This window comes from Bos mutus, chromosome 5 (assembly GCF_027580195.1).
Source record: "Bos mutus isolate GX-2022 chromosome 5, NWIPB_WYAK_1.1, whole genome shotgun sequence".
Classification (NCBI taxonomy): domain Eukaryota; kingdom Metazoa; phylum Chordata; class Mammalia; order Artiodactyla; family Bovidae; genus Bos; species Bos mutus.
This window is the reverse complement of record NC_091621.1, coordinates 39,008,480-39,036,321: the sequence shown is the minus strand read 5'-3', so window position 1 is coordinate 39,036,321 and position 27,842 is coordinate 39,008,480. Positions and strand designations below refer to the sequence as shown.

Sequence of the window (27,842 nt, the reverse complement as noted above, 5' to 3'; positions counted from 1 at the left end):
ACAGCTGGGAGCTGCTTCTTGCCTTCTTGCTTTTTCTTGTGCTGTCTCTCTACCTGCAGTCTGCTCCCCACGTCATCGATCCTAGCCAGCTCTTGTTTATTCTTTCAGTCTAAGCCCAGCTGTCACCTCTCTGGTAAGTCTTCTCTGTCCTTTTCAAGCTGAGTTGGGTGCTGCACTTCTTTGACTCCCCTCCCCATTCCCCTGGGCACTTCACATACCTCATTATAGCATCCTGACCTACTTAAGCAGATTCCCTGGAGAGACCAGGGCTTCTTGAGAACAGAGACTGGATCTTATATTTTTGTCTATCTTGCTTTATTATTAATTATTAAAGTATTAGTTGCTCAGTCATGTCCGACTTTTTGCAACCCCATGGACTGTAGCCCATCAGGCTCCTCTGTCCATGGGATTCTCTAGGCAAAAATACTGGAGTGGGTTGCCATTTCCTCCTCCAGGGGCCCTTCCCAACTGTACATAAAGGAGACTTCATTAATGTGCATTAGAGCATACCCCAGGTTAACTGTCATGGAAAACTGTCTCTTGAGCCTTTAAATTAAGCAGTCATCTTCATTTATTCATTCAATAAGTATTATTGAACACTTATGTGCCAGGCTTTATGGTAGGGGCTATCTTGCCTTAGCCCCTACCATAAAGCCTGGCACATAGGTGTTCAATAATACTTACTGAATGAATAAATGAAGATGACTACTTACTAGGCTGTAACAGAAACTGACTGTCTCACAGCATTATGAGAAAACATTGAGGCTCCAAATATATTTAAATATCTCTATTTTTCTCAATAATATTTTGAGAGTTATTACAGTACCTCTTGCTGATTGGGAAGAGAAACAATCTATCCCTCCAGAATAAACTGGACATGGATAATTTTATCTATACCTTAAATAACTGAAATGCCCATTCAGAACTGAATTTTTTTTTTTTTTTTTAAAGAGAGTTGATTGTTTCTGGTCAAGCATCCAAAATATTCTCACTAAAAATAGAGATTTAGTTTGTGGCTAATGTCTGGGATTGATTAACAATTTTTACAAAACCTAGTATTTTAATAGTATTTATTGTTTTTCTCATAGTAAAAGTAATCCATACACAGGGAGGCCTGGCGTGCTACGATTCATGGGGTCGCAAAGAGTCGGACATGACTGAGCGACTGATCTGATCTGATCTGATAGATGAGAAAAGAAAGATTATCAACATTTTCACAATCTGGAAATAACCACTCTTTATATTCTGATATGTATTCTCTAAGGCATTTTTCCCTTTCCCTGGAAAAAATATATATCGTATGTTTTTATATATTAATGTATAATTTTAAAAACAACACTGGGAACATATTATTGTTAGATTTTGTATCTTGCTTTTCAAAACTTATTATAATTAGAATTTTCTCATGCCCTTATTATTATTTGAATATTCTTTGAACACATGATTGGTGATTACTGCTTAATATTCCAGGAATCCAGCTTTCTATAAAAGGACTAATGGCTCCTTGCATGTAGTATGGACATTCACCATACCATCTCACAACTGTCTCTGAGCACAAGAAGGAACTACTCCCTTTTAATATGCGGCATGATCCTCATTTAGAATAATTATACTGTTTCTCGTTGCAACCTTTAAATAAGTTCTAAAGAATTGTTTTGGATGCACACATTGAGACAGCACCTTTAATAAGGACTTTCACTCATTCATCATTTATGCAATACCTGCTGTGAACAGGCATAGTCTAATATTAAGGTAAACAAACAAAAGAAATTATTTACAACTAATCTAACTTGGCTGTCTAGACATACTCGAATTTATCCCCAAACCTCCTGAGTATACCATCTGCCCAAATGTCCCTCTTGACTGCTGTCCTGCTGAATGAGGTCAAGACATTTACTTTTTCTGAGTCAGCTTTCCTATATTTAAGTAAAGTCTGGTGTTACCCAGCCCTCCAGGAAGTATAATTCCTAACTCCTAAAACCCATAAAGTACAAATAGTTCAGTGAATCTTGCCATGTTGGCTCCTGCTAACCCTTGTAGCAGAGGACAGCACATCTGTCAACATGCTGCAAAGAGCTCTGACCTCACCATGACCTGGCCCTGGGGGTTGCTTACAGCTCAGCAGAGAGAGAGAGCTGCCCCCTCGCTTACTGAGATCTGACTCAGGAAATCATCTGCATTCCCAGAAAAGTCCATTAAGAAATGTCAACATCACTATTATAAGTCTCACTCAGCTCAAATTCCTTTGAAGAACACCTTAGCGTAGACTTGCTTGCCTGGTTTCAAAATTCTGGAGAGGCCAACTTAAGCATATCTTTTGTTATTAGGGACACTGATTCTCGTACAGGATGGATTTGTGTCATTCCCTTTTTGGAGAGCCCCTTCCCTTTAATAATCCTGCTGGGTGATTTTTTTTTGTCTCCTTTGCTGTCTATCTCCTCCCAGTTTAGCCTGGCAGCCTATCGGGTCCCAGCTTAAGAAACTATTGGTTGTCCAATCCAGGCAAGATGACGTCAGAATTACAAAGTCCAATCACTGATGAAATTACAAAATCCAAATGCCCAGAAATTGTTTTGGAAGGGAATTTGCTTTGAAAGGAAAGGGAAGGGAGAAAGCAACGAAAATTAATGTGCTGCGCCCAGATAGTATGTAGTTTTTAAAACATTAATTGCTGTTTGTTAGAAAGGCAGTCTTAGCACAATGTTAACACTGTATTCTGTGTGAAAAACTTAAATTATCAAGGTGATTTATTTAGGAAGTGCTGTTATAATTTAATCACTGTCTCCTAGTAGTGCTATTTTCTCAAGCAGGCATTTTACATGATAGGAATCATATAAAGCAAGGAAGGACTGGTGCTGAAGCTGAAGCTCCAATACTTTGGCCCCCTGATGTGAAAAGCCAACCCACTGGAAAAGACCCTGATGCAAGGAAAGATGGAGGGCAAGAGGAGAAGGGGGCAACAGAGGATGAGATGGTTGGATGGCATCACTGACTCAATGGACATGAACTTGGACAAACTCTAGGAAAAAATGGTGATGGACAGGGAAACCTGGCATGCTGCAGTTCATGTTCACAACTTTGTAACTAAACAACAACAATTAACACTTAGAATTTCAGTACATTATTTAAGTTATAATTATCCACAGGCCCCACAGATCTTATCTTTCTTCACTTTGGTGTAGCCGCTCAGGCAGAAGCCTAGAATGAACTTGAGATACCCTTTTCTCTGCATCGTTTCAATGTGGGATCAAGAAATGAAATGGACCAGAAGGATCTTAGTTGCTTGAAAGGCAAAATGAAGAAAACAAAACATGAACAACGTAAGCTGTCTTCTAACTAGTCTTTTTTTTTTTTTCATCAGCTGAGACTAAAGGAATTTTTATTTAGGTCTGTGGCCAAGTCTGTAAATTTGTCAACCTGCCCCAAACTTGTTTGCTAATTTTGCAACACGGTGACTATTCAAACATTTCCAGAATGCTCCATTGTATAACTGTAAAGGTGGTTTAGGCTGGATTCAAGACAGGGGGACGCCATCCATCAAGCAATTTCCTCAGCACATGTGGGTCATTGTTGTTCTCTTGGTTCGGATTTTTTTTTTTCTGAACAGAAAAGCAGAGCCTTTCCCTGGGGCCAGGCTGGGCAGCCTTTTGAGAACTCACATTTGAGAGGGTCCCAAATTTAGACTTTTAGAAGGTATCATCAAATAAGGCTCTTCATAAAGTCACTTGTATTATATGTGTGTTGAGGTGTTATTTTGTGAAATAGGAACATTGAAAAATGTATGACAGTTCAGAAATCTGCTTTTGGATTTTTTAAAAATTTAAAAAGCATTTTTGAATCCTCTGCCGAAGAAGAATAAGAAAATTATTCATTTGTATTTCTATGTTAACAGTTAATTTCGTATGTGGCTTTTGAGGGTCATATTTACAGTTTTTTCTTCTTGTAGTCCTTATTTTTTTCTGTAAGTTGAGATTAATAATTTCATAACTATGAAGAGAGAGACCTATAGCACATCTATGCTTCCCTCTCTCTGCAGATGAATCAAAGGACCTATGTACTCAGATCACCTCCAAGATAACATGAATTCTGTAATTTGAATGATTTAGGAAGAATTATGCAACATTTCTATATGGTTTTTCTTCTTTTTAAAAAAATGTATTCATACTAAGATAAGATGAAGAATTTGGAGGGCCAAAGAGTGACATCAGTAAAGATCACAAATGCTCTTTGTCCTTGGAAGCCGGAAACTCAAAAGCCAGAGAATAAATCCTAAGTTAAAAGGAAGTAATCAAAGTCTTGTTTCTAATTGCAGTTATGCTAGTGTCTTCCATTTCTAGGAATGGCTTGGTCATTGTAGCTGATTACCTACAATACTGTAAAAAACAGTTGGATTAATTCACATATTGTCTGTGTTTGGAAGCACTAATATTGTAGGATGAGGACAGATCTATAATCTTGGCAACTGATCAACTGTGTTCAATTTTGGGTTCAAAAATCTAAAACCTAGAAATTGTAAAAGATAACTTATTGAAGCATAAGGCCTCGTAAAGACAGTATAGCAATTGAGAGAATAACTTTGAAACATATATATTACCATATGTAAAATAAATAGTTGGTGGGAAGTTGCTCAATCCAGAGAGCTCAACCCAGTGCTCTGTGACAACCTAGAGGTGTGGGATAGAGGGGGTGGAAGGGAGGTTCAAGAGGGAGGGGATATATGTATGCTTAAGGCTGATTCACATTGTCGCAAGACAGAAACTAACACAACACTGTAAAGCAATTATCTTCCAATTAAAAATAGAGTACAAAAAATACAATGTAGCACAGAAAAGTTAAAAAGAAACAGAAGCAAGGAAAAAGGTAGGTGACCTAAAGGGAAATTAAAGTAGGAGCAAAGAAAAGCACTTGAATACAGATACAAAGGCAATACAAAATTATTAAAGATTAGGTGATTTTGTTTCTTAGTCATTACTGTTTCTACCCATATTCTTCCAATTTGGCTATAACCACATTGTATTTCCAAGTATTATTTTGTCCAGTGACTAAAATTAGAAATTTGGGTGCAATTATGAGAACAAGATGTTATCTTTCCCTATGTCATTGCAAAATGCCATAGTCTGGCTAAAGGATATATATATTGTTGATCAATTTTTAACTTTATCTAGCTGGAACTTTTCCTTCAAAGACATTGATGAAGGTAGAAATTTGAAACAAGATGAGTAGTGCTTTTAAATACAGGCAAGAAAAAAAAATCTGATTTAATGCATGGGTATGATCTGAATCAGTTTGAGTCAGAAAGTTTGTACTTTTATTAGATAACATATTGGGATATACATTCTAGGATCTTCTCTGTAGTATTTGAAAATGAGAACCACAGATTGATGGGGTGCTGAAGTGGATGAGTTACCACCATATATTCTCTTTCTCTATATAAAGAAATATAAAGGTTTCATTACAAGTTTCTTATTTCTAAGAGAAGTATCACATAAAATTCACACCATGTGTTGTGATCTAGTGAAAGTGATAAATAGAAACAGTAGTACAAGAAAGAGTCAAACTACCATTGACCCCACTTCAAATCCTTTCCATTTGCCTTCTCTTCTGCCATTATTCTCAGGTAAATATCACCAAAGCCAAGCCAGCAGTCAGCCTCCTCAGCATCCTTCTTGAACTCTTCTCCATCTCTACCCTATCATCCCACCTGTATCCCTCCCTGCTGATCCTATGATTTTCTTCAGAAGCTTTCAAGAGATCTTGATCACAGAAATCTGAGTTCTCTAGATTTAATGCCTTTTATAGCCTAAAGTATTCCATTCCAATCTGTTTTTCTCTGAAAAGTCTCTGCTGCAGCCAGACTAGTTTTCACTGTTGCCAGAATATGCTTCTAGCATTTCTACCTTTTGTGTCCAAAATGGCTCTCCCTTTCATCTCTGCCCATTGGAGTCTCACCCAGACTTTAAGGCCCTCTTCAAGATCAGTAGGCTCCCTCAAGTCATCTTGGATGATCTTAGCCCCCTGGGGACTTTTCCTCTTCTAGAGTCCTGGAGTATATGATATAATTCTGCTAATATTAATCATATTGTAATCTGGAAGCTGGGTATCTCTTTAAGTGGACATATATTTCACCTTGCAAACCAACTTCCCACCTCAACCAAGTCTCACCAACTTCCCACCTCAACCACCTCTGTTCTTGGTGGCACTTCTATGAATTCCTTACGAAAAGGATCATAATATCTGTCATTTCATTCTTCAGACTTGCTTCATTATTCACTATCCACATATTTTTCATTTTATTCATTTTTTTAAAAGTCTGTACATATTCTGGTTCATTACCTCTTTGTACACTGATGCTTGTACCAAATTAGATCCTATCAGATTATGTGGCATTTTCATGTTTTAAAAATCAAAAGAGAATAGACCTACTGCCAAATGTATATGAAATTACATAATGATATGATTTAAGAAATATTCAGAACATAAAACTATAATGCTTAAGTCTGTATTTTCCTTGTGAAAGGAAAGTTACTATGAGTTTTGTCAAGACCAAACCATACATTTCTTTGTTAATCTTTGCACGTCCAAATATGTCAGATATCTAGGGGGAAAATAATTGAACAATAAAAATGTTCCTAAGTCATTTTAATTTAGCCAACTTTTGTCAAGTTAGTTTTTATCTATGTATATTTGACTTTTGAGTCAATGTCAGGAAAGTTTTCTGGTAAGAATTTTGCAATTAGAGTAGGTTCTAAAAAAATATAAAACTCTTCATAGAAGTCTCTTATGTGTACTTTTCATTTTAATTCAGCATGCTAATTTGCTATAATTACTTAGTGAACTTGAAGAACATAAGAGTTATATGGATGCCAAGACTTAAAATTTGAGAGGTAAAACTGTTGGTATTTATTCATTTATCTCCACTCTATTTTGCATGAAGATATACTATGAAATAAAATTGTACTATTAAATTTTGCTAGAACACAAATATTTCATTTTCTAACAATTAGCACAGGTTTTTGCTTTCTTAATTTTATACTCATCTGATAACTTTGCAAACAGAAAAAAATCTTAAGTTGGAAAGATAATTAAATGATGGAAATAACTTGAAAAGAAATATTCTTTAAATTCATCTGAAATTTAAATTAGTGTTGTTGGTCAGTTGCTCAGTCATGTCCAACTCTGCAACCCTATGGACTGTAGCTCACCAGGCTTCCCCGTCCTTCACCATCTCCCAGAGTTTGCTCAAACTCATGTCCATTGAGTTGGTGATATCATCCAACCATCTCAACCTCTGTTGTCCCCTTCTCCTTCTGCCTTATATCTTTCCCAGTCTCAGGGTCTTTTCCAATGAGTCAGCTCTTCGCATCAGGTAGCCAAAGTATTGGAGCTTCAGTTGACAACAAATTAGTGTATTTGTTATCATTTTTCCCCTAGACCATAATACTTTTCATCCGATCATGGACAAAGTTGCAAGGTAACTCTGAAAAATAAAGAAGCAGAACTAAAAGACAAATGAAAGTAAACATACCATGTTAAAGTTAATAGACGAAATGAGCCTATTTGAAAAGGAAAAGAGAAATGGATAATTGGACACTTTGCTTAATGTTTAATTTCTTGCATCAACATAAGATTTTCTCAAAGAACAATGTTTAGTCCTTTTTTTTTTTCCCCAGAAATAGGAAATTGACACAACTGTTGCAATCTAGCATCTAGCATTCCTTTTGATTGGTTACTGGAGAGCCCATCGGTGTTATAAATATTAAAGAGGCAAAGAACTCTTAATTCTGGACTGATTTTTTAATCTGTTTTCTCACTTAACTTTCAGAATGTTGTCTGCTTTATACATTTTCATAACAGAATGAATTATTTGCCAACACATTTTAACTCTTCTTCTGATATATGGAAAGTCAAGTAGATTTTTTTGAAAGGGAGAAAATGTCTATTTAGAGATTCTCTAAAAACTCCAAATAATGTTTTGCTTACTCAGCACACTACCTTTGAAATGGTAGCAGAGTCTGAAGGGGCTTATGTTTTCCAGCCTCACATCACCTTGAGTAACCTGGTGCTGTTGCGAGTGTCTGTTATTCTAATATAACATTTCCTCTGAATAAAATCAACGATTCCAAAGAAAATAACTCTTCTGCTATTTAATACTTTCTACACTTTCTGATTGTAATAATTCATTAAACAGTCTGATTCCATTATTATGGTGTTACTTTAATTTGACTTCAGTTCATAAACCTCTAGAAAAATTAACATTTCAGATTTATCAGTCAACCAAGCTGTAGAATCTTGATACAGAAAGATACCGGTCAAGGTAAAGCTTTCAGTAAGTGACTGTTTTGTTGTATAAAAGCCAAAATTCTAAAAGCAAACAGAAATTGGTGTAACTGGTGTTTAATCCAAGTGTACAACAGTAAACTGATTTAGCTTCTCTATTTTTTTAAGAGCTGACGCAAGTTGAACAGAGGGAGGTGTTGGGGTGAGGGGTTGGTGGTGATTGGCTTGCCTAGATCACTCCCACTGGTCTTTAAATCATTGTCTAGGTCCCCAAAATTTCACATAAGTCAACTCTGCAACAGGGGTCTGCTATGCCAAACAATTTTGGAAAGACTGCACAGGACTGGATAAATAATTAAGGTAAAGCTGATTTTACATGAAAACTTACAGTGTTGAAATAATGCTTCATTTCTTCTTTTTATGGTATTGATTATTTATTGCTTTTCTTATAAAAAATCGATTCAATATACTGTCAAATATTGAAATTATTTACCCAGATCCTGGGAGGAGGCTCTGGAATGAAAAGCTGACACAGTTTGTCTTAGGGAAAAGTATAACCTTTGAGATGTACACGCTTAGTGTTATTAAAGACTTTCTTTATCTTAAAAACAAAAACACCCACCAAAACTTAGTTTGCTCAAAGAAGGAACATCATACCACTATAGCAGATGTGAAAGGCTAAGTGTTTGGGTGGCTTCATTTTCAAAAGAAAAAAAAAAAATGTTGTGTCTTAGCTTGTGTTTTTAGGTAACCATTTTAGTGAAGGAGTATTTTTACAGCAAATTTACTGGAAGAAACTGACAGATTAGTAGAATATAAGCAAAGCTTTTAGATATAGAAAGGCTGGAATCATATCTAAAAATTAGATCTGTACTCCTCAAATGTATTTATCAGACAGTGGGAGAATCCTCAATGTATTTTGAGCTTTTTATAGAGCATATGGTGATTATTTTAATTAAATGTCTAGGTGATAATGAAACTGTTTCATAACTCAGTGAAAAAATATTTTAAACGATGATATACATCATATTCATGGACAATTCATTGACTAAGTTTTATTCTTGACAAACTAAAAAAATTTAGGTATGTTTCCTAGAAAAGATAGCCATTTGTTTTACAAGACAAGATCTGCCATTTTTTCAGATTTATATTTAGATAGTGTTTTGGGATTTTCTGGAAAGTCTTTCTACTTCTAAGAATTATATCAGTAACATTTAAGTGCTGAGAAATGTAGTTTTGAGAGCTCAACTCTTGACTTTTCTTAAACTATGTTATACAGTGTGCTTTAAGGGTTATGGAAGCTATTATTTTTAATATATGAGTTAACTTTTAAAAAGTTAAATAGTTTATTTCAGAAGGAAATAAGTACCTCTGCAGGTGGTCTAGTATCTATTATATAGAATATAGACATTTAGAATTTAGTATATCCATAATTTATGACAGATTATTAAATATTGCACATTAACATGGATAGCATAAGGAGTTCACTGTGTAATATTAAATATGCTACATATTGAGGTGCACTTCTGGAAACAAACTACTGTTTGGGAAAATAGGAACTAAAATTTATGCAGGAATTTAAGCTATTTCTTAATATTTAAGATGACTAGAGAATCTATGTCTTTTTCTAAGAGCAGAGCTAGAAAATTTTTAAGTAAAATAATGTATATGGATTTTATGAATAGTCCTTTATACTTCATCAAAAGGCTGCTTTAATTCTTATATTAGCAAACATGTAATATTCTTAGCAAAGGGACAAGACTTCAACATACGGTAAATTCTTTTAACTTTACAGTTCTCCCTTGATATTATTTCTAAGCTATGTCTAAGTAGAGGAAGGGAATGAAAATGCTAAAATATTAGTACCAGCAATACGAAGTTGTCAAGCGAATGTGTGCATGCTTAGTCACTCAGTCATGTCTGACTCTTTGAGACTCCAATGACTATAGCCCAGCAGGCTCCTCTGTCCATGGCATTCTCCAAGCAAGCATACTGGAGTGGATAGCCATTGTCTTCTCCAGTGGATCTTCCTGACCCAGGGATCAAACCTGGTCTCCTGCTTTGCAGGGAGATTCTTTACCATCTGAGCCACCAGTGAAGCCCAAGTCAAGTGAATACAGTTTTGCTATTATTGGCAGTTTCTTTTGTAAGATGTACTTCAGACTGACAGTGAACACTTTTATGAAAGCTGATTTCTATGAGAAATCATGCCATAGACTAATGAGTCATCTGAGTATCAACATGTGATTATAATGACATTGTTGGGGAAATTGTTTAAGAGAATTTTACATAAAGGTAATATTAGATTCATTTCATTGTCAAATCTATATTCATTTATCCAAAATATATTTTGGATGTGGATTTAAATCAGCTCCTTTGATGCAAGATAATTTGGCTTTTAGAAGTTGTGATTGGTGGTGGTTTAGTCACTAAGTCATGTCCAACTCTTGTGACCCCATAAACTGAAACCTGCCAGGCTCCTCTGTCCATGGGATTTTCTAGGAAAGAATACTGGAGTGAGTTGCTGTAAGATCAGCAACTTCCTGCTCATCCAACCGAAGGGTAAAATCTGCTACCTGAACCTAGATTTCAGAGTAGATTCATCAGAACTGGACTGGCATGAAAAACAAATAGCAATGGTGGGAAATTTAGCTCCTTTTGTGCTTTCATTTATCAGGTAAAATAAATGTTTATAAATAATACTACAAAGAAATGTTATATATAATGTTTAATAACTAAAAAATATAAGGAATCAGCTATTTAGGACATTCAGATAATGTAATAAGTATGATGAAACAAAGACTTCTAAATGGTGAGAGTGTTCCAAATACTTTTGTTTCAAATTTTGATTTTTCACCTTAATGAATGAGTAAAGTAAAATGGCAATGCAGAAGATCACTGGACTCAAATATCCAGTCTGTTTCGGCAAAATCTCTATTGCAGAGAAACCTAACTTCTTTAGCGAGAAAGGCTAGACTATAGAAAGTTCTGTCAAATCAAATCTGGTTTTTAACAGTCTTATGGACTCTGTGGGAGAGGGAGAGGGTGGGAAGATTTGGGAGAATGGCATTGAAACATGTAAAATATCATGTAAGAAATGAGTTGCCAGTTCAGGTCCTATGCACGATACTGGATGCTTGGGGCTAGTGCACTGGGACTACCCAGAGGGATGGTATGGGGAGGGAGGAGGGAGGAGGGTTCAGGATGGGGAACACATGTATACCTGTGGTGGATTCATTTTGATATTTGGCAAAACTAATACAATTATGTAAAGTTTAAAAATAAAATAAAATTAAAAAAAAAAAGAATTTTGAACATTCTTTGTACAGCAAAGCTGCTCTTCTTCTTGGGAACCGGAAGGGAACATTTCTATTTCACTTTGAAATGTTAACCTATAAAGCTATAATAAGAATTGTACTTGCCTTTATAAAGGAGGTCATATAAAATTGCCTTGGTCTTCGAAGAATATGTCACCAGGTACTGTGCTAGATAATGGAAAATATGTGTAGTCTACAAACCTGACCTTGTCCCACCTTCATGAATTTTTTTTGCCTAGCAGAGGAGACAGTTATTAATATTTATCAAATAGTCATACAACTAAAAATGTAAGTTCAAAGTGTGATGAGTTTGTAAGAAAGAGGAGACCATGTTCCATGGGAGAATCTAATTTAGACATGGGGCCCCTCTGACTGTGTGGCATTTAAAGATTTTTAGTTTCTTTTAGTTAACTGTGGGAGACACTTTGTTAAGAATGTGGGGAAGGGAATTCCAGGCAGAGGGAACAGCAGGTCAAAAAGGTCTCGAGGTGGCAATGAAGAAATGAAAGAAGTCCAGTGAATCTAGTGAGTAAGGGGGGCATGTGATTCAATGCAGGACTCAAGAGCTCTGTCTGGGTTAAGCTATGTAGAGCCTTATATAGCATGTTAGGAAATTTGACTTTATTCTGAAAGGTAATGAGAAAAATAATTTTGGGTTCTTCAACATGTAGTCATTTGGATTAACATAATTGTCATGGAGAGAAAAGTAAATTAATTTTAAATAAATGTTGCAAGAAAGATTGATATGGTGATAGATTGAACATGGGAGAGGGGGTACAGTATAGAGAAGGGGAAGTACCTATAATGATAACCAAATTCCTCTTTTTCTTTTAATATTTATTTTATTTATTTGGCTTCACTTGGTCTTAGTTGCGACACACAGGATTGCAGCATGTGGGATTCAGTTCCCTGACCAGGGATTGAACCCAGGCCCCCCTGCACTGGGAGCACAGAGTCTTAGCCACTGGACCACCTGGGAAGTTCAGCCAGATCCCTCCTATTGTTACTGAAAGGTGTATGGGATCCGGCTGCTTGACCCCCCAAAAGCCAATACATAGGCAGGTTGGTGGAAAGGAAAGTTTGCTTTATTTCAGATGCTGGCAACTGGGATGGAATGGGGGAGGGCGGACATCTGTCCAAAGGCCAACTCCCTGCCCCCGCCCCCACCATCCCTGAAGAGCAGGGGATTAGAGCTTTTATAGACAGAGGGAGCTATGTGCAAAACCAGCACAGTCAGCTCTGACAGTCATCTTCAAATTGATCCTTGGTGGTCTGGTCAGTCTTATCTTGGTTGTTGTAGGTATAGTTAATCTTCAGTTCCAGGGTCCATTTGTTCCCATTTTTTTTTTGGCCAGTTCTCAGAATTGTGGCCGCTCGTGTCTTGGGTACAGTCTAGTCATTGTTTAGTTAATTCTTCCACCTGGTGTTTGAGTATCTGTAAGACAGCTCACAGGATATGGCTCAGAATATTATCTATAGCCCTTGAGAAAGAACTGAAGGTCCTTGACTATGCTTAATGGCTACATTATTATTATTATTATTATTTGGTCTCCTTTGACTGTTTTCCTTTGTTTCTGCATTTCTCACTTCTCTGATTAAACTTATTCTTTAACTAAGGTTTTCCACAGGCAGAAGGCAGGCAGAGGACAAGGGGAGGAGGGCAAGGACTATCGGGTCCTGCTCTGTTTCACTGTGAGCACTTCTTATGAAGTGCCATGTACTGAGATAGGGAGCAGCAGAAGAATCTATGGCTATGAAAACTAATATATTATATATTATATTATGAAAAGGGCTCCCCTGGTGGTTCAGACAGTAAAGAAGCTGCCTGCAATGCAGTAGACCCAGGTTTGATCCCTGGGTCAGGAAGATCCCCTGGAGAAGGGAATAGCAACTCACTCCAGTATTCTTGCCTGGAGTTTTCCATGAACAGAGGAGCCTGCCAGGCTGCAGTCCACGAGGTCATGAAGAGTCAGACATGACTGAGCGACTGAGCACACACACGTATTATGTTATTATATTTTTCAGTCACAGCATTGTTCTTTTCTAGTCTCTCCAGGGAGTGATTCAATGATTAGTTTAATAAGTATTTATTCAAAGAAAAAAGTAAAGATTATAATATAAGAGCTTGTTCAAAAATCTATTTTCTCTACTAAACAGAATTCATCAGGTATAGGGATTCTGTCTTATTCGTGCTTTATCTTTCATCGTTTCTGGCTTATAGTTCATTCTCAGTATTTGTTGAATAAATAAATAAATACCATCTTTATACACTTCCATGTTGATTAATCATGTGTTAAGGTTTAGCAATTATGCTGTAGTCTAAATGCTTCAAAGGACCTACTTTGTGCAGCAGGCAAATGACTCAGTGTATCTAGTTTCTTGTAATGTTCTAATTCTTTTAAAATTGTGCTTTTAGCTGTTGTTCCCTTAAAATAGATCAGTAATAGAATCTTCAGAGCTAAAGATATGAGCTGTGAAACTGTGTTCCAACTTTGGTGAGAAGATGTCCCTTGACCAGGACCAAAATTAGGATTAGGGGCCATTCTTTACGCAATCTGTCTTATCAGGCAAATGGCCTGAGGTGGTAGAGAACTCAGGGAGACCCAGAAACTGAAAGGAGGCCAGAATACCTAGAACAGTGAGGTGGGAAGAGTGTGGAAGGAGTGAAATCAGGAGTAGAGGGACAATGTGGAACTTTGTGGGCATGTGGAGAATTTTATATATTATCCTAAGAGTAAAGGGAAGACAATACAGGATTTTATGCAAATAAACAACTTGATCTAAGTTTTGTTTTTAAAAGATCAATATGACTATTTGTAGAAAATGGATGAGGAGAGGGAGGGTAGGCAAGAAAGGATGAAGGTATCAATTATGATTGTTGCAATTGACAAACGGAGAAGGCAATGGCACCCCACTCCAGTACTCTTGCCTGGAAAATCCCGTGGACGGAGGAGCCTGGTAGGCTGCAGTCCATGGGGTCGCTAAGAGTCAGATACGACTGAGCTACTTCACTTTGACTTTTCACTTTCATGCATTAGAGAAGGAAATGGCAACCCACTCCAGTGTTCTTGCCTGGAGAATCCCAGGGACGGGGGACCCTGGTGGGCTGCTGTCTGTGGGGTCGCACAGAGTCCAACATGACTAAAGCGACTTAGCAGCAGCAGCAGCAGCAGCAGCAGCAATTGACAATGTAAGAAAGTTTGGACAAAACCAATGGTGGAAGCAATAGAAGGAAGTGGACTAATTTGAGAAATACTTTAATTGTTGCAAAATCAACTAGACTTTAGAAAGGAGTATATGTTAAGGATAAAAAATTAGAAGACTGATATTTCTGATGTGAAGATCTGGATAAATGGTGACAACATTCTTTGGACTGGAAATACTGGAAGAAGGAGGAACTGTCACAAGTTAGATTTTAGGCACGTTGAATTTGAACTGCCTTTGAGATACACAAATATATATACATTAGGGCACTGGAGATATGCAACTGGAGGTCAGAAGGAAGGCCTGGGCCAGAACTGTGATTTAGAGAGTCCATGGTGTATGAAGTCTTGGGAGTAGATTGAAACACGGGGAGTTTAGGACCTATCCTTGAGGAATTCAAGCAAAGAAACTTCAAATGAAATGATCCTTCTTAAAGGAACAAAATCACAAGAGATCTGTAAAATAATAAAACTCAACATTCAAAAAACTAAGATCATTGCATCCAGTCCCAACAGTTAATGGCAAGTAGATGAGGAATTAATGGAAACAGTGAAAGACTTTATTTGGCGGGGCTCCAAAATCCCTGTAGATGGTGACTGCAGCCATGAAATTAAAAGAAGTTTGTTCCTTGGAAGAAAAGTTATGACCAACCTAGACAGCATATTAAAAAGCAGAGACATTACTTTGCCAACAAAGGTTTGTCTAGTCAAAGCTATGGTTTTTCCAGTAGTCATGTATGGATGTGAGAGTTGAACTATACAGAAAGCTGAGTGCTGAAGAATTGATGTTTTTGAACTGTGGTGTTGGAGAAGACTCTTGAGAATCTCTTGGACTGCAAGGAGATCAAGCCAGTTAATCCTAAAGGAAATCAGTCCTGAATATTCATTGGAAGGACTGATGCTGAAACTGAAACTCCAACACTTTGGCCACCTGATGCGAAGAACTGACTCATTTGAAAAGACCCTAATGCTGGGAAAGATTGAAGGCAGGAGGAGAAGGGGATGACAGAGGATGAGATGGTTGGATGGCATCACCGACTTGATGGACATGAGTTTGAGCAAGCTCTGGGAGTTGGTGATGGACGGGAAAGCCTGGAGTGATGTAGTACATGGGGTTGCAGAGAGTCAGACATGACTGAGTGACTGAACTGAACTGATCAGCAACAAATGGAAGTTTTAAGAATTCCTACAAGCCAGGAAGCAGATAGGGGTGGAACACCTGTGAAAGAGAAAAGGAACCAGAGTCAACCAGGTAATTGGGCTTTTTCCAGAGGCAGTCCAGTAGGAGTTCCAAGTTAAGTCTATATACACAAAGAGGAGGCACGATTCACGAGCAACCAATGACCAAGTGTTCACCAAGGAACTTTGGTTTGGACTCTTCATCTGTTTGGGTTGCCTCTTTTGGTCAAAAAATAAGGCTGCAATCTAGTCTGTAAAGAGAGCCTAAGAATGGACTTTATAATAAATATTAAGACCTCCACAGCAGGCAAAGAGAGATAACAAGCGCAAATGGAAGCTCCACCAAGAGGAATATACATCATTGTGTTTTGCTCCTGAGGAACCTTGTCTACAGCACCAGCTATGTCTGGGAGTGGAGTCCTGGAGTTGCTCTGCAGACAGACTGACTGCATAGACGCCACTTACCCAGACCTGTTGTTTGCTGTTTGGTCACTAAGTCATGTCCAACTCTTGCAACCCTGTGGAATGCAGCCTGCCAGGCTGCTCTGTCCAAGAGATTTCCCAGGCATCCCCTTCTCCAGGGGATCTTCTTCACTCAGAGATCAAATCTGCAACTCCTGCATTTGCAGGCAGATTCTTACAGGATACCTACAAGGGAGCAATCCGTCAGTGGAATGAGCCTGTAAGATTTCAGAGAAACCCCAAGTACTAGCTTTCTAAGTTAACCAACATACTCTTCATTCATAAATATGAACAGACAACCTAGGATCATTAAGAATTTCAGGAAAGCCAGGCAAATGGAAGAGAAGAGCCAAGATGAACAAACAGAATAACTCCAGGAAAAAATACATAATTTAGGGAACAACAAGAGCTTTTGGAAACTTGAAATCAATAGTCTTAGAAAGATTTGTGTAAATACTGCATCTATAAAATGAACAAAAGAGATGGTATGGAAAAAGAAGAGAATAAACAAATGATCAGAAATTAAAAACATGATTGTGAAAAATAATTAGCTGGCAGGTTGAAAAAGAAAACCGGTACAGCTTAAAAGTAAACAATGGTTTTCTACTCTACCCCCAATACTTTCTTCTGGTACCAAAAGTATGAGTTTTTCCCATACCAGCCAATTCTCCCACACCAGCAGGGAGTCCTGCAAGTTAGTCAATTCTGGCACTGTTTCCTGGAATTAGCATCAGATCCCACATATTAAGGGCTCAGCCCTACAAGACTGCCTCCACTTCAGATGCAATGGCAAGTTCAGACCTCCTGTACTTGTGACCAGTCAGCTATAAATCAGATTTAATCATTTTCTAGAATCACTCACAGAACTCAGGAAGACAGTTTGCTTACTAGATTATTGGTTTATTAGAAAAGGATATAATCAGGGACTGCCAGATGGCAGAGATGCACAGGACAAAGTATGAGGAAAGGGACTCAGAACTTTCATGCCCTCTCCTTGTGGACCACTCTCCCAGCACCTCTGTATGATAACCACTCCAGAAGCTCTTCAAACCCCTTCAGTTAGGGTGTTTAATATCTGCTACTGCTGCTACTGCTAAGTCGCTTCAGTCGTGTCCAACTCTGTCTACCCCATAGACGGCAGCCCACCAGGCTCCCGTCCCTGGGATTCTCCAGGCAAGAACACTGGAGTGGGCTGCCATTTCCTTCTCCAATGCATGAAAGTGAAAAGTGAAAGTGAAGTCACTCAGTCCTGTCCGACTCTTCGCAACCCCATGGACTGCAGCCTACTAGGCTCCTCCATCCATATCTAGACATGACTAAATAATTGGCCATATGTGATTGACTCAGCCCACACCCTCTCTCCTCTCTCAGTTGATTGGAAGTAGGGTTGGAAGTTCCAGCTCTCTAATCAATTGGTTGGTTCCCCTAGCAACCAGCCTCCATCCCAAGGGCTTTACAAAAGCCACTTCATCATCATAAACTCAGGTGTGGTTAAAAGGGTCTTGGTATGAATAGCAACAACAACAACAAAAACATCTTTATCATTCCAGAACTATTTCAGGAACTGGGTACAAAACAGAAATATTAGTTATATAATTACATTTGGAGCTTTGTGCCAGAAATGGGAATGAAGACCAAATGTATATGTATTATTATATCACAGTGTTACACAGCTGAAAATCAAATCTGTTTTTCTGGAAATTGAGGAACTATCCCTGAACATTGAGTAACAAAATGGGAAATAAAGAGAAAATCTTGGCAATAGAGATAAAGAGGACCAGTACATGACTAATACAAGTTTCAAAGGAAGGGAAACATTTTAAAATGGTAAAACATTTTTATTAGAAGAAAGATACAAGTCTCTTAAGTGAATGGGCTCTTCACGTGTGGATTAAGATGAATCTTTAAAACGACTCATATCTAGTTACATCCTGGAGAAATTTCAGATTTTGTTAAGGAGGAAAATTCTAAAACCATTCAGAAGGGAAAAAAACAAAAAACAAAAAACCAAAGAGATGAAAATCTGATTCATCAGAGGAAGCTGGAAGTCAAGAGACAAAGGTTTTCAACCTTGTAAAGGAAAATGATTTTGAATCTAGAATTCAAACAATCAAAAAAGTTTGAGAATAAAGTAAAGACATTTTCCAACATGAAACAGCTCAGAAATTCTATTTCTGAACCTATTGTGTGAAAAAGTTATTCAAGGGAGTATTTCAGCACAATGCAAAATGAATTGAAGAAAGGAGATAGCTTGGTATTCAAGAAACATGGGCAGCTGAATAAGACCCAGAAGAGGGAGGAGGAAGCCCTTCAGAAAGTAAAAAGAGTGTGGATAATTTGCTTCCAAAATTCTAGTGCATGCCTGCTAAGTCATTTTAGTCGTGTCTGACTCTTTGCGACCCCATGGATTGTAGGCCACCAGGCTCCTCTGTGCATGGGATTCTCCAGGCAAGAATACTAGAGTGGGTTGCCACGCTCTTCTCCAGGGGATCTTCCCAATCCACGGATTGAACCTATGTCTCTTATGTCCCCTGCACTGGCAGGCAGGTTCTTCACTACTAGCGCCACCTGGGAAGTGAAAGTTTTAGTAGTATAGGATTATATTGCCTTTATTATGTAGTCAAATATACCACTTGGTTCTTTGGGCATACTATTTACACAATTGTAATGTTGTAAATTCTTTGGCATTGCCTTTCTTTGGGATTGGAATGAAAACTGACCTTTTCCAGTCCTATGGCCACTGCTGCGTGTTGCCAACAAAGGTCCGTCTAGTCAAGGCTATGGTTTTTCCAGTGGTCATGTATGGATGTGAGAGTTGGACTGTGAAGAAAGCTGAATGCTGAAGAATTGATGCTTTTGGACTGTGGTGTTGGGGAAGACTCTTGAGAGTCCCTTGGACTGCAAGGAGATCCAACCGGTCCATCCTAAAGGAGATCAGTCCTGGGTGTTCTTTGGAAGGAATGATGCTAAGGCTGAAACTCCAGTACTTTGGCCACCTCGTGTGAAGAGTTGACTCATTGGAAAAGACTATGATGCTGGGAGGGATTGGGAGCAGGAGGAGAAGGGGACGACAGAGGATGAGATGGCTGGATGGCATCACCAACTCAATGGACTTGAGTTTAAGTGAACTCCGGGAGATGGTGATGGACAGGGAGGCCTGGCGTGCTGCAATTCATGGGGTCACAAAGAGTCGGACACGACTGAGAGACTGAACTGAACTGAATGTTGTAAATTATAGCACAGCAATGTTGTAAATGCTGATTTTTTAGGTAAATTATGAGAGATTTGTTTTACAGAATAGATGACATTATCATGAATCTCAGCATTGTAGAAGTATTTCATGAGCTGAAACAATTAGGAGTGTGGAGGAAGCAATTAGGAGTATAGAAAGAAGTATGTTAATTTCCTTATCTTTCCTAAGTGTCAGTTTAGAGTTGATAAACCAAGTCATCGAGGTTTTAGTGAATAGTTTAGAATGACTAACTGTAAATGAAGAAGTAAAAACAGCAGCTGTCATTAGTGATTGCTATTGGGAAGTGAAACCGATACTCTGGGATACTGTGGGATGTTGAGACAAGTGTGTACTCAGTTAATACAAGTTTCTACTTTTTTTAATTGTATGCTTCTCTCTGGTGCTTCTAAGATTTCTCTCTTTATCTTTGATGTTATACACTTACACTACCTTTTATTAATGAAAATATTCATTTTTCTTCCTCCTGCTGGAAGTACTGTGTGGTGTTTTTGAATCCTGAGAACTCCTCTCTTCCTTGAGTTCTCAACAATTCTTTGTCCTTTTTGTCTCTCATCTCACAATTCTTTCATATTAGAATAACTATTCAGACATGTTTAACTTTTTACCTCTGTTTTTCTTCCCCATGTCTCTTAACTTCATATTTTTCTTTCTTTCTTTGTGGTATAATTTGAGTGATTTCCACCTATCTATCTTCCAGTTTCATTACTCTCCCTCCAGCTGAGTTTTTTTTTTTTTAATTTGATTATATATTTTATTTTTAGAATTCTTTTTGCCTTTTTCTCAAACCAGTCTGATCTTGTATTGTGTTCATAATCTGTTGATGTTATTTCTTATTTCAAATCTATTATTACTTTTTATTATACTAATTTTATAGTCCATTTTATTTTTTCTTTTATCATAAAGTCCGTTTTAAATTACTTTGCAGTTTGTAGTCACTCAGGTGTGAATTATTACTTCTTGTGCCCACTGACTCTCCTAGTGAGTTTCAGTTTCCGTATGTAATTTGCAACTTTTGTGATTTGGAGTATGAAATCGTCTTGATCAAGGGTTGTCCTCCACAGATGGGCTGCTGCAGCACTGGATTTATGGAGTCATTCTCGTGTACCTGTTTCTTACTTGCCAGGGAATTTATGGATTCCATGCATACCGGAGCAATTTTTTTTTTTTGCATTGATTGATTTTATTTTTAAACTTTACATAATTGTATTAGTTTTGCCAAATATCAAAATGAATCCGCCACAGGTATACATGTGTTCCCCATCCTGAACCCTCCTCCCTCCTCCCTCCCCATACCATCCCTCTGGGTCGTCCCAGTGCACTAGCCCCAAGCATCCAGTATCATGCATTGAACCTGGACTGGCAACTCATTTCTTACATGATATTTTACATGTTTCAATGTCATTCTCCCAAATCTTCCCACCCTCTCCCTCTCCCACAGAGTCCATAAGACTGTTCGATGCATCAGTGTCTCTTTTGCTGTCTTGTACACCGGGTTATTGTTACCATCTTTCTAAATTCCATATATATGCGTTAGTATACTGTATTGATGTTTTTCCTTCTGGCTTACTTCACTCTGTATAATAGGCTCCAGTTTCATCCACCTCATTAGAACTGATTCAAATGTATTCTTTTTAATGGCTGAGTAATACTCCATTGTGTATATGTATCACAGCTTTCTTATCCATTCATCTGCTGATGGACATCTAGGTTGCTTCCATGTCTTGGCTATTATAAACAGTGCTGCGATGAACATTGGGGTACATGTGTCTCTTTCCCTTCTGGTTTCCTCAGTGTGTATGCCTAGCAGTGGGATTGCTGGATCATAAGGCAGTTCTATTTCCAGTTTTTTAAGGAATCTCCACACTGTTCTCCATAGTGGCTGTACTAGTTTGCATTCCCACCAACAGTGTAAGAGGGTTCCCTTTTCTCCACACCCTCTCCAACATTTATTATTTGTAGACTTTTGGATCTCAGCCATTCTGACTGGTGTGAAATGGTACCTCATAGTGGTTTTGATTTGCATTTCTCTGATAATGAGTGATGTTGAGCATACTGGAGCAATTTTTATGTTAGTTTCTCTGCTCAGGATTTCCTTACCAAATGGTAGTGTATGTTTCAGAACCACACCTTCCAAGAGTGATAGTATTTTGCCCAATATATTGATTCAATAAGAATTGAATGAAACTAATGGTAAAAATTAAATTTCAGAATATTAACATTAATGGATTTGTAGCAATTTTTTTGCAAAGTAGCAGTCCACCCCTTTTCACTTAATTGAGGAAAATGAGGTTAAAAAAAGTTAAATGTGCTGAGATCCAGTGAATTAAAGGCAGAGCAAAGCCTAAAAGCTCGATCCCTTTCTTGTTAAAATGCATTTCAACTTTGCATAGATGGTGACTGAGGCTGATTCAAAGATAAACTTGTACTTACTTTTGTTACTGTTCTTAACTTTGGTTTCATGATCCAAGTGCCTGAAAAGGGGCTCCCTGAGCCTGACACTACCTTGTGTTGCCTGTTAAGTATTTTGATGGTTAATTCTTTCATGCCCGATTAACAGATTAAAGAAAAATTAACACAGTCATTTTCTGTGTTACTGTTGGTGGAGACACTGGTAGATTCTACCTTGGCAGATCTTTCTTTATCAATAGGTTACCACTGTCACCCATTTAAGTAATACAATTTGCTAACAAATACCTAAAATTTCTTGAAGACTGCTACCATGTCTTAAGATTTATTTTTTTCTTCCTACAGTGACTATTAAAGCCCCTGCCATGGAAAAAACATTCTATAAATACCAGCTAATTTGGCAATTTATTAAGAATTTCCCTTTTTCTCTTTCACTTTCTTTCTTTCTTTTTTTTTTGTATTGGGTAATGGAAACTTTGGAGACATACTTTGTGAATTTTTCAGGAATTTATTTACTTTTCATGTTTTTACAGAGAACACACACAAGTAGGTGGTTTGGACTTATTGATCTAATTTAAAGAAATTTATAAAGATTTATTCTGTGTTCTGTTTGCAGAACAGAGTGTTCTGAACATAATAACACCAAGTAGAAGAGCCTCAAGCTGAAGGTACAGTATCTTGTTTACACTGAAGGAGCTTGTGTGTGGACAAGAAAGCGCTGACAACTCAAATGGATCCCATGGAACTGAGCAATGTCAACATCGAGCCTGATGATGAGAGCATCAGTGGAGAAAGTATTCAAGATAGCTACACCGGGATGGGAAATTTAGAAAAGGCAGCAATGAGCAGGTATGGGGTTAAAATGATCAGGCTCCATGGAAAAATGAGAGGTTTATGGACATGGAAAACAAAACTTTTGTTGGGAAGAACTGAATTTATTACCTATTTGAGAGCTAACAATGATCTTGATGTTAACACATCAACTCTCTGATCCTGAAGTATACATTGGTATATCATTATTGTATGTCAGTCCTTTGTATGATTACTTTAAAATTGCAGTTACAGTGTTCTTGTTCCTATTAATAATATATAATAATTTAAATTATAATTAACACACCACTTCTCTTACCTTTGGGGTTATTCTCTCAGGTTCCTCTTCTTCTGACTGCTCTGTTAAGTGTTTCTACATCTCCAGAGTTCTGCTGAGATTCTTCTCTGGCTAAAAGTGTCCTTTGAGCCAGCTTATTCACAGCCATCATGGCTTCACCCACTGAACATATGGCACATTTCAGCCTGTTAAACTTCTCAACTGGATTTCAGATCATCATATCCAACTGTTTACTACACATCTCTACTGGATGACTCATGTGTCTGAATTGCCTCCTTGATTCAGTTACACTTGTGAGTGTCTAATATTGAACTCTTGTCATCCCCTTCAAAATTTTCCCTTCTTCTAGCAATTTCATCTTGGTGAAAGTCATCAGCATCATTCAGCAACTCAATCAAAGGGCCTTTGGTATCAACGTTGACTCATCCCTTCTGCCGAACTGCATGTACAATGTTTGACTATATCCAGTTGCTTCTACCTCATTAATGTTTCAAGTCCACCCACTTGTCTATATCCATTCTATTGCCATCTTGCTTTTGTTCCTCATCATCTGTCACTCATCCACTAGAACAGCCCTGATTAGTCCCCATCTTACAATTTACTCCCTTCCAACTAGACCTCCACATTCCTTGCAAAAGTAATCTTTTACAATTTCAAATGGACTCATGTCCTATCCTGAGGTAAACCCTTTCAGTGCTTCCTCAGTAGCTATGAGAGAAAGATTATACTACACATTGCTTGGCATATGAGGCCTTTCATGATCTAGCCCTCACCTAGCTCTCCTCTTCATCCCTTGCCCTGTTCCCTGTTTATGTGCTGTCTTCTAGCCTTGTTGAGCCACTTAAAACTCTTGTTCCTTCATTCACTCTGCTCTGTCTGCCTGGAATGCCCTGATTTAAATATTACCCACTCACCTTCCCCCTTTTTCTCTACTGGCTGCACTCTTTCTTCAAGACTCAGCTCAATATCAGATGTCCTATGAAGCCATCCCCCAGTTAGAAGTGATCACCTGCTCTGTGCACCTTCTCCCTACCCAGATGTTCATGATGCCACTACACCAGGTTGATGGCACTGCCTGGAACAGAGTAGCTGCACAACTGTTATTTAATAAGTTTAGTAACTTCTTATAAAATATTACATAACACCAATTATTCATGATTTAAGATATTCAGAAGTGAATTTTTTATTAAATCTAGGTCTGGAGTAGAGAATATTATCCTCAAATCAGGATGTCTTATTGCATTCACAACACCCAGGAAGGGTGTCAGGAGGAAGCACTGTTCTTCCTCCAGGAAGCCAGCCCAGTAAACATTAGTGTTGTTGGATAAGAGAGGCCATGGAGATGTCAACATGACTCTTTGTAGGTTGGGTGACTCTTTTTTTTCAGCATAATATATTTAAAATTTTTTAATTAGAAGGTACTTTACAATATCATGGTTGTTTCTGCCATACATCAATATGAATCAGCCCTGGGTATACATATGTCCCCTCCCTCTTGAAACCCTTCCCACCTCCCTCCCCATCCCATCCCTCTGGGTTGTCACAGAACACCGGCTTTGGGTTACCTGTGTCATACAGCAAATTCCCACTGGCCGTCTATTTTATATATGGTAATATATAGGTTTCAGTGATACTCTCTCCGTTCATCTCACACTCTCCTTCCTGCACTGTGTCCAAAACTCTGTTCTTTATGTCTGTGTCTCCTTTGTTCTCTAACAAGTAGGCTCATCAGTATTATCTTTCTAAATTCCATATGTGCGTGCATACTAAGTCACTTCAGTCATGTCTGACTCTTTGTGACCCTATGGACTATAGCCCACCAGGCTCCTCTGTTCATGGGATTCTCCAGGCAGGAATACTGGAATGGGTTGCTGTGCCCTCCTCCAGGGGATCCTCACGACCCAGGGATCAAACCCAGGTCTCCTGTGTCTCCTGCATTGAGAGGTGGGTTCTTTACCACTAGTACCACATGGGAAGCCCAGATTCCATATGTATGTTCGTATACAATATTTGTCTTTCTCTTTCTGACTTACTCTTGAGGAGGCACAGCATGGTAGAACCAGGGCTTTGGAATCAGCAGAGGAGTCATCTGACTTTGGAGAAGGTATTTATCTTCTTTGAGCTTCAGTGGAAAATGCAAAATGGCAAACCAACACCTACTTTGCTGAGGATTAAATGAGTGCCTTTGAGATAGATGATACTCAGTGAACTGTTGTTTTTTCCCCTGCACTTTGTTACTCAGGAAATTGATCAAATCCAAGGGCTCTTTTGTTTCTGAGAAAGGTGCATACAGATATGAGCTCTGTGGAAGTGCCAGAGCTGAAAGGGACAGGGTCCTAAGAAGAGTCCTACAGAGTCATTAGATTTGGTCCTCTGAAAGCCAGCATGAAAAGAGCAAGAATGCTTTTGTCAGCTTCAGACAGTGTGTTCTGGAACACTTACAAGGACTTAGCTTGTAAGTCCTGTCTCTACTGGGTCATTATTTTGCAATTTTATGATCATTTTAAAAAGATGGGTTTATTTATGTTTGGTTTGATCTCTTAAATGTAAATTTTGGGGGAAATTCAACATAATACATTTATTTGGAATCATTATACTTATGTTTTCAATATATGCTGGGCTTGATATTAAATCACTGAAGATGCTGGGGACATTTCTCATATATTTTATACAATCTTGACATGTTTTATGACTACAATTCATCTCATGTCAAAATAAGAACATGCAAATGCCTCAAAAGAGAAAGTCTATTTACTTTTACATTTAAAACTTTAAAATTACTCATGGGCTAAAGGATTCTAGCTTATTGATTGAGGTTAAAAATAGAATGTTGGATATTCCAGAGTTTAAATCTAGATGAAACCTTTGTTTTTATTATCATTAGGCCCATTTGGGGCTCTGTTTCATCTTATCTTTTCCGTTTCCAGCTATGAACATTATGTACCAGTCTCCACATAGCAAGTATATTAACTACAGACTATTAAAATAAAGCAGAAAAGGGAGGAAGGAGTACAGAGATGGAGGAAGATAGCCTCTGAGGGCCTTATTCTTCCTTCAAGAGATAGGAGAAAAATGACAGGGAATATTCCTAACTTGTACACCACATGGTTGAAGAAAAGCCACTTCCTGGGTTTTAGAAAAGCACGTAAAACTTTGTGATTTTGTCTTCGTGATCTGTCTAGTTCTATCTGCACTTTATATTGTTCTCTGTTCTCAAAAAGTAGCCTTATTGTCCCTCTTTCTCATAAGATATTTTCAGGCTTAACTTCTAAGAGATAATTTGCACAGATCTATAATAATTATTTTACCTTTTTTATTTCTAAGGGTTATTTAAAAAAACACTCCAATCATTTTACCTTACTCTCTCATGCAAGAAATGCCTTAAAAGTTGTAATTTATCTAATAATGAAGCACTTTTAAAAAGCATGCATATTTGAACATTTCCTATAATCAAAAGCCTCTGTGACATTTTCCAGTATCAAAATGCAGTGGTGGCAGCTGAACTTATTAGTCAAACGTTCAGAAACATGACTGGTACTAGCTTCATATCCTCAAATCTTCATATCCTCATATCCTTCATATCTCTGGCATACAGCTTCAGTTGCCAACCAGTGCTGTCGTGGGATGTGCAGCTTCCAGCCTGGACCAAGTAGACCACTATCACAGTGTTTAGTGGATTTGTGCTTGCTCAGTCTCTTCAGTCATATCTGACTCTTTGTGACCCTATGGACTATAGCCTGCCAGGCTGCTCAGTCCTTGGGATTCTCCCCACAAGAATACTGAAGTTGCCACGCCCTTTTCCAGGGGATCTTCCCGACCCAGGGTTGAACCCACATCTCCTGCATTCCAGGCAGATTCTTTACTGACTGAGCCACCTGCTCTGTGTGGACAGTGATGTCTTAAAGTCCTGCTCTTTAATCCTGCATCTTACAGCCCTCTCAACTCTTCTGCTAATTCATTGGGTTTCTTTAAAAGGTTTTCTTAGTTTCATTCATTAATTGTCTAACACAACTAAGTACATTTTCAGTGTAATTAAGATACACATTCTTGCACACAACCAAACACAGCACAGAGCTACCCTTGAACTCCTTTCCAGCAAGAGATATGCATATTAAACGTGGAATCAAAAAAGAGGAAAATGCCAGCTAAGGGCTCCGTCTAGGGTTGCATGGTGCTGTAGGAGACCCTAGACTCGGGATCTGGTGGGGCTGGACATGCTGTCTTACTCTTCTGAGCCATAGTTGCTTCATATCAGACATGGAAGTTTCCCTTATGAGGACAGTTTAGCATGAAGAGAGATGAGATCACAGTGCCAAAGCACTTAATAAATACTTATTGAATTAGTAAGATCCTGTGGTCATGGTGTATTAACAGTTGAGAAAACGCAGTCACTGCTCTGTCCCCTTTCTTTGGGAGAGAAAGGGAATTAGCTCTAATTATTCTATTTTTTGCATAGTCAATGTGGGAGGAAAAATGTGGCTTTAAAAAGATTTCAACTAAAAAATATTTTCTTCCTTCAGAGCTTTCCCCCTCCCTCCCAAAGTATACTCATAAATAGGGCTCAGTCCTTTTTTCTGGAAGGAACACTAGTATGAAGAGGAGAAGAGAAAAATAAAAGCTTTAATGCCTTGTTTTCC

At 38.0% G+C, this 27,842-nt stretch overlaps 1 protein-coding gene across 1 annotated transcript in view; it reads left to right on the top strand.

The window, feature by feature from the left end:
• The window catches only part of SLC38A4 (solute carrier family 38 member 4), an 85,701-nt gene that overhangs the window by 26,156 nt on the left and 31,703 nt on the right, over positions 1-27,842 (top strand). Inside the window, exon 2 of the mRNA XM_070369966.1 lies at positions 22,714-22,946. Coding sequence (XP_070226067.1) covers positions 22,828-22,946 — 119 coding nt within the window. The 5' untranslated portion in view covers positions 22,714-22,827. The remainder of the gene's footprint in view (positions 1-22,713; positions 22,947-27,842) is intronic.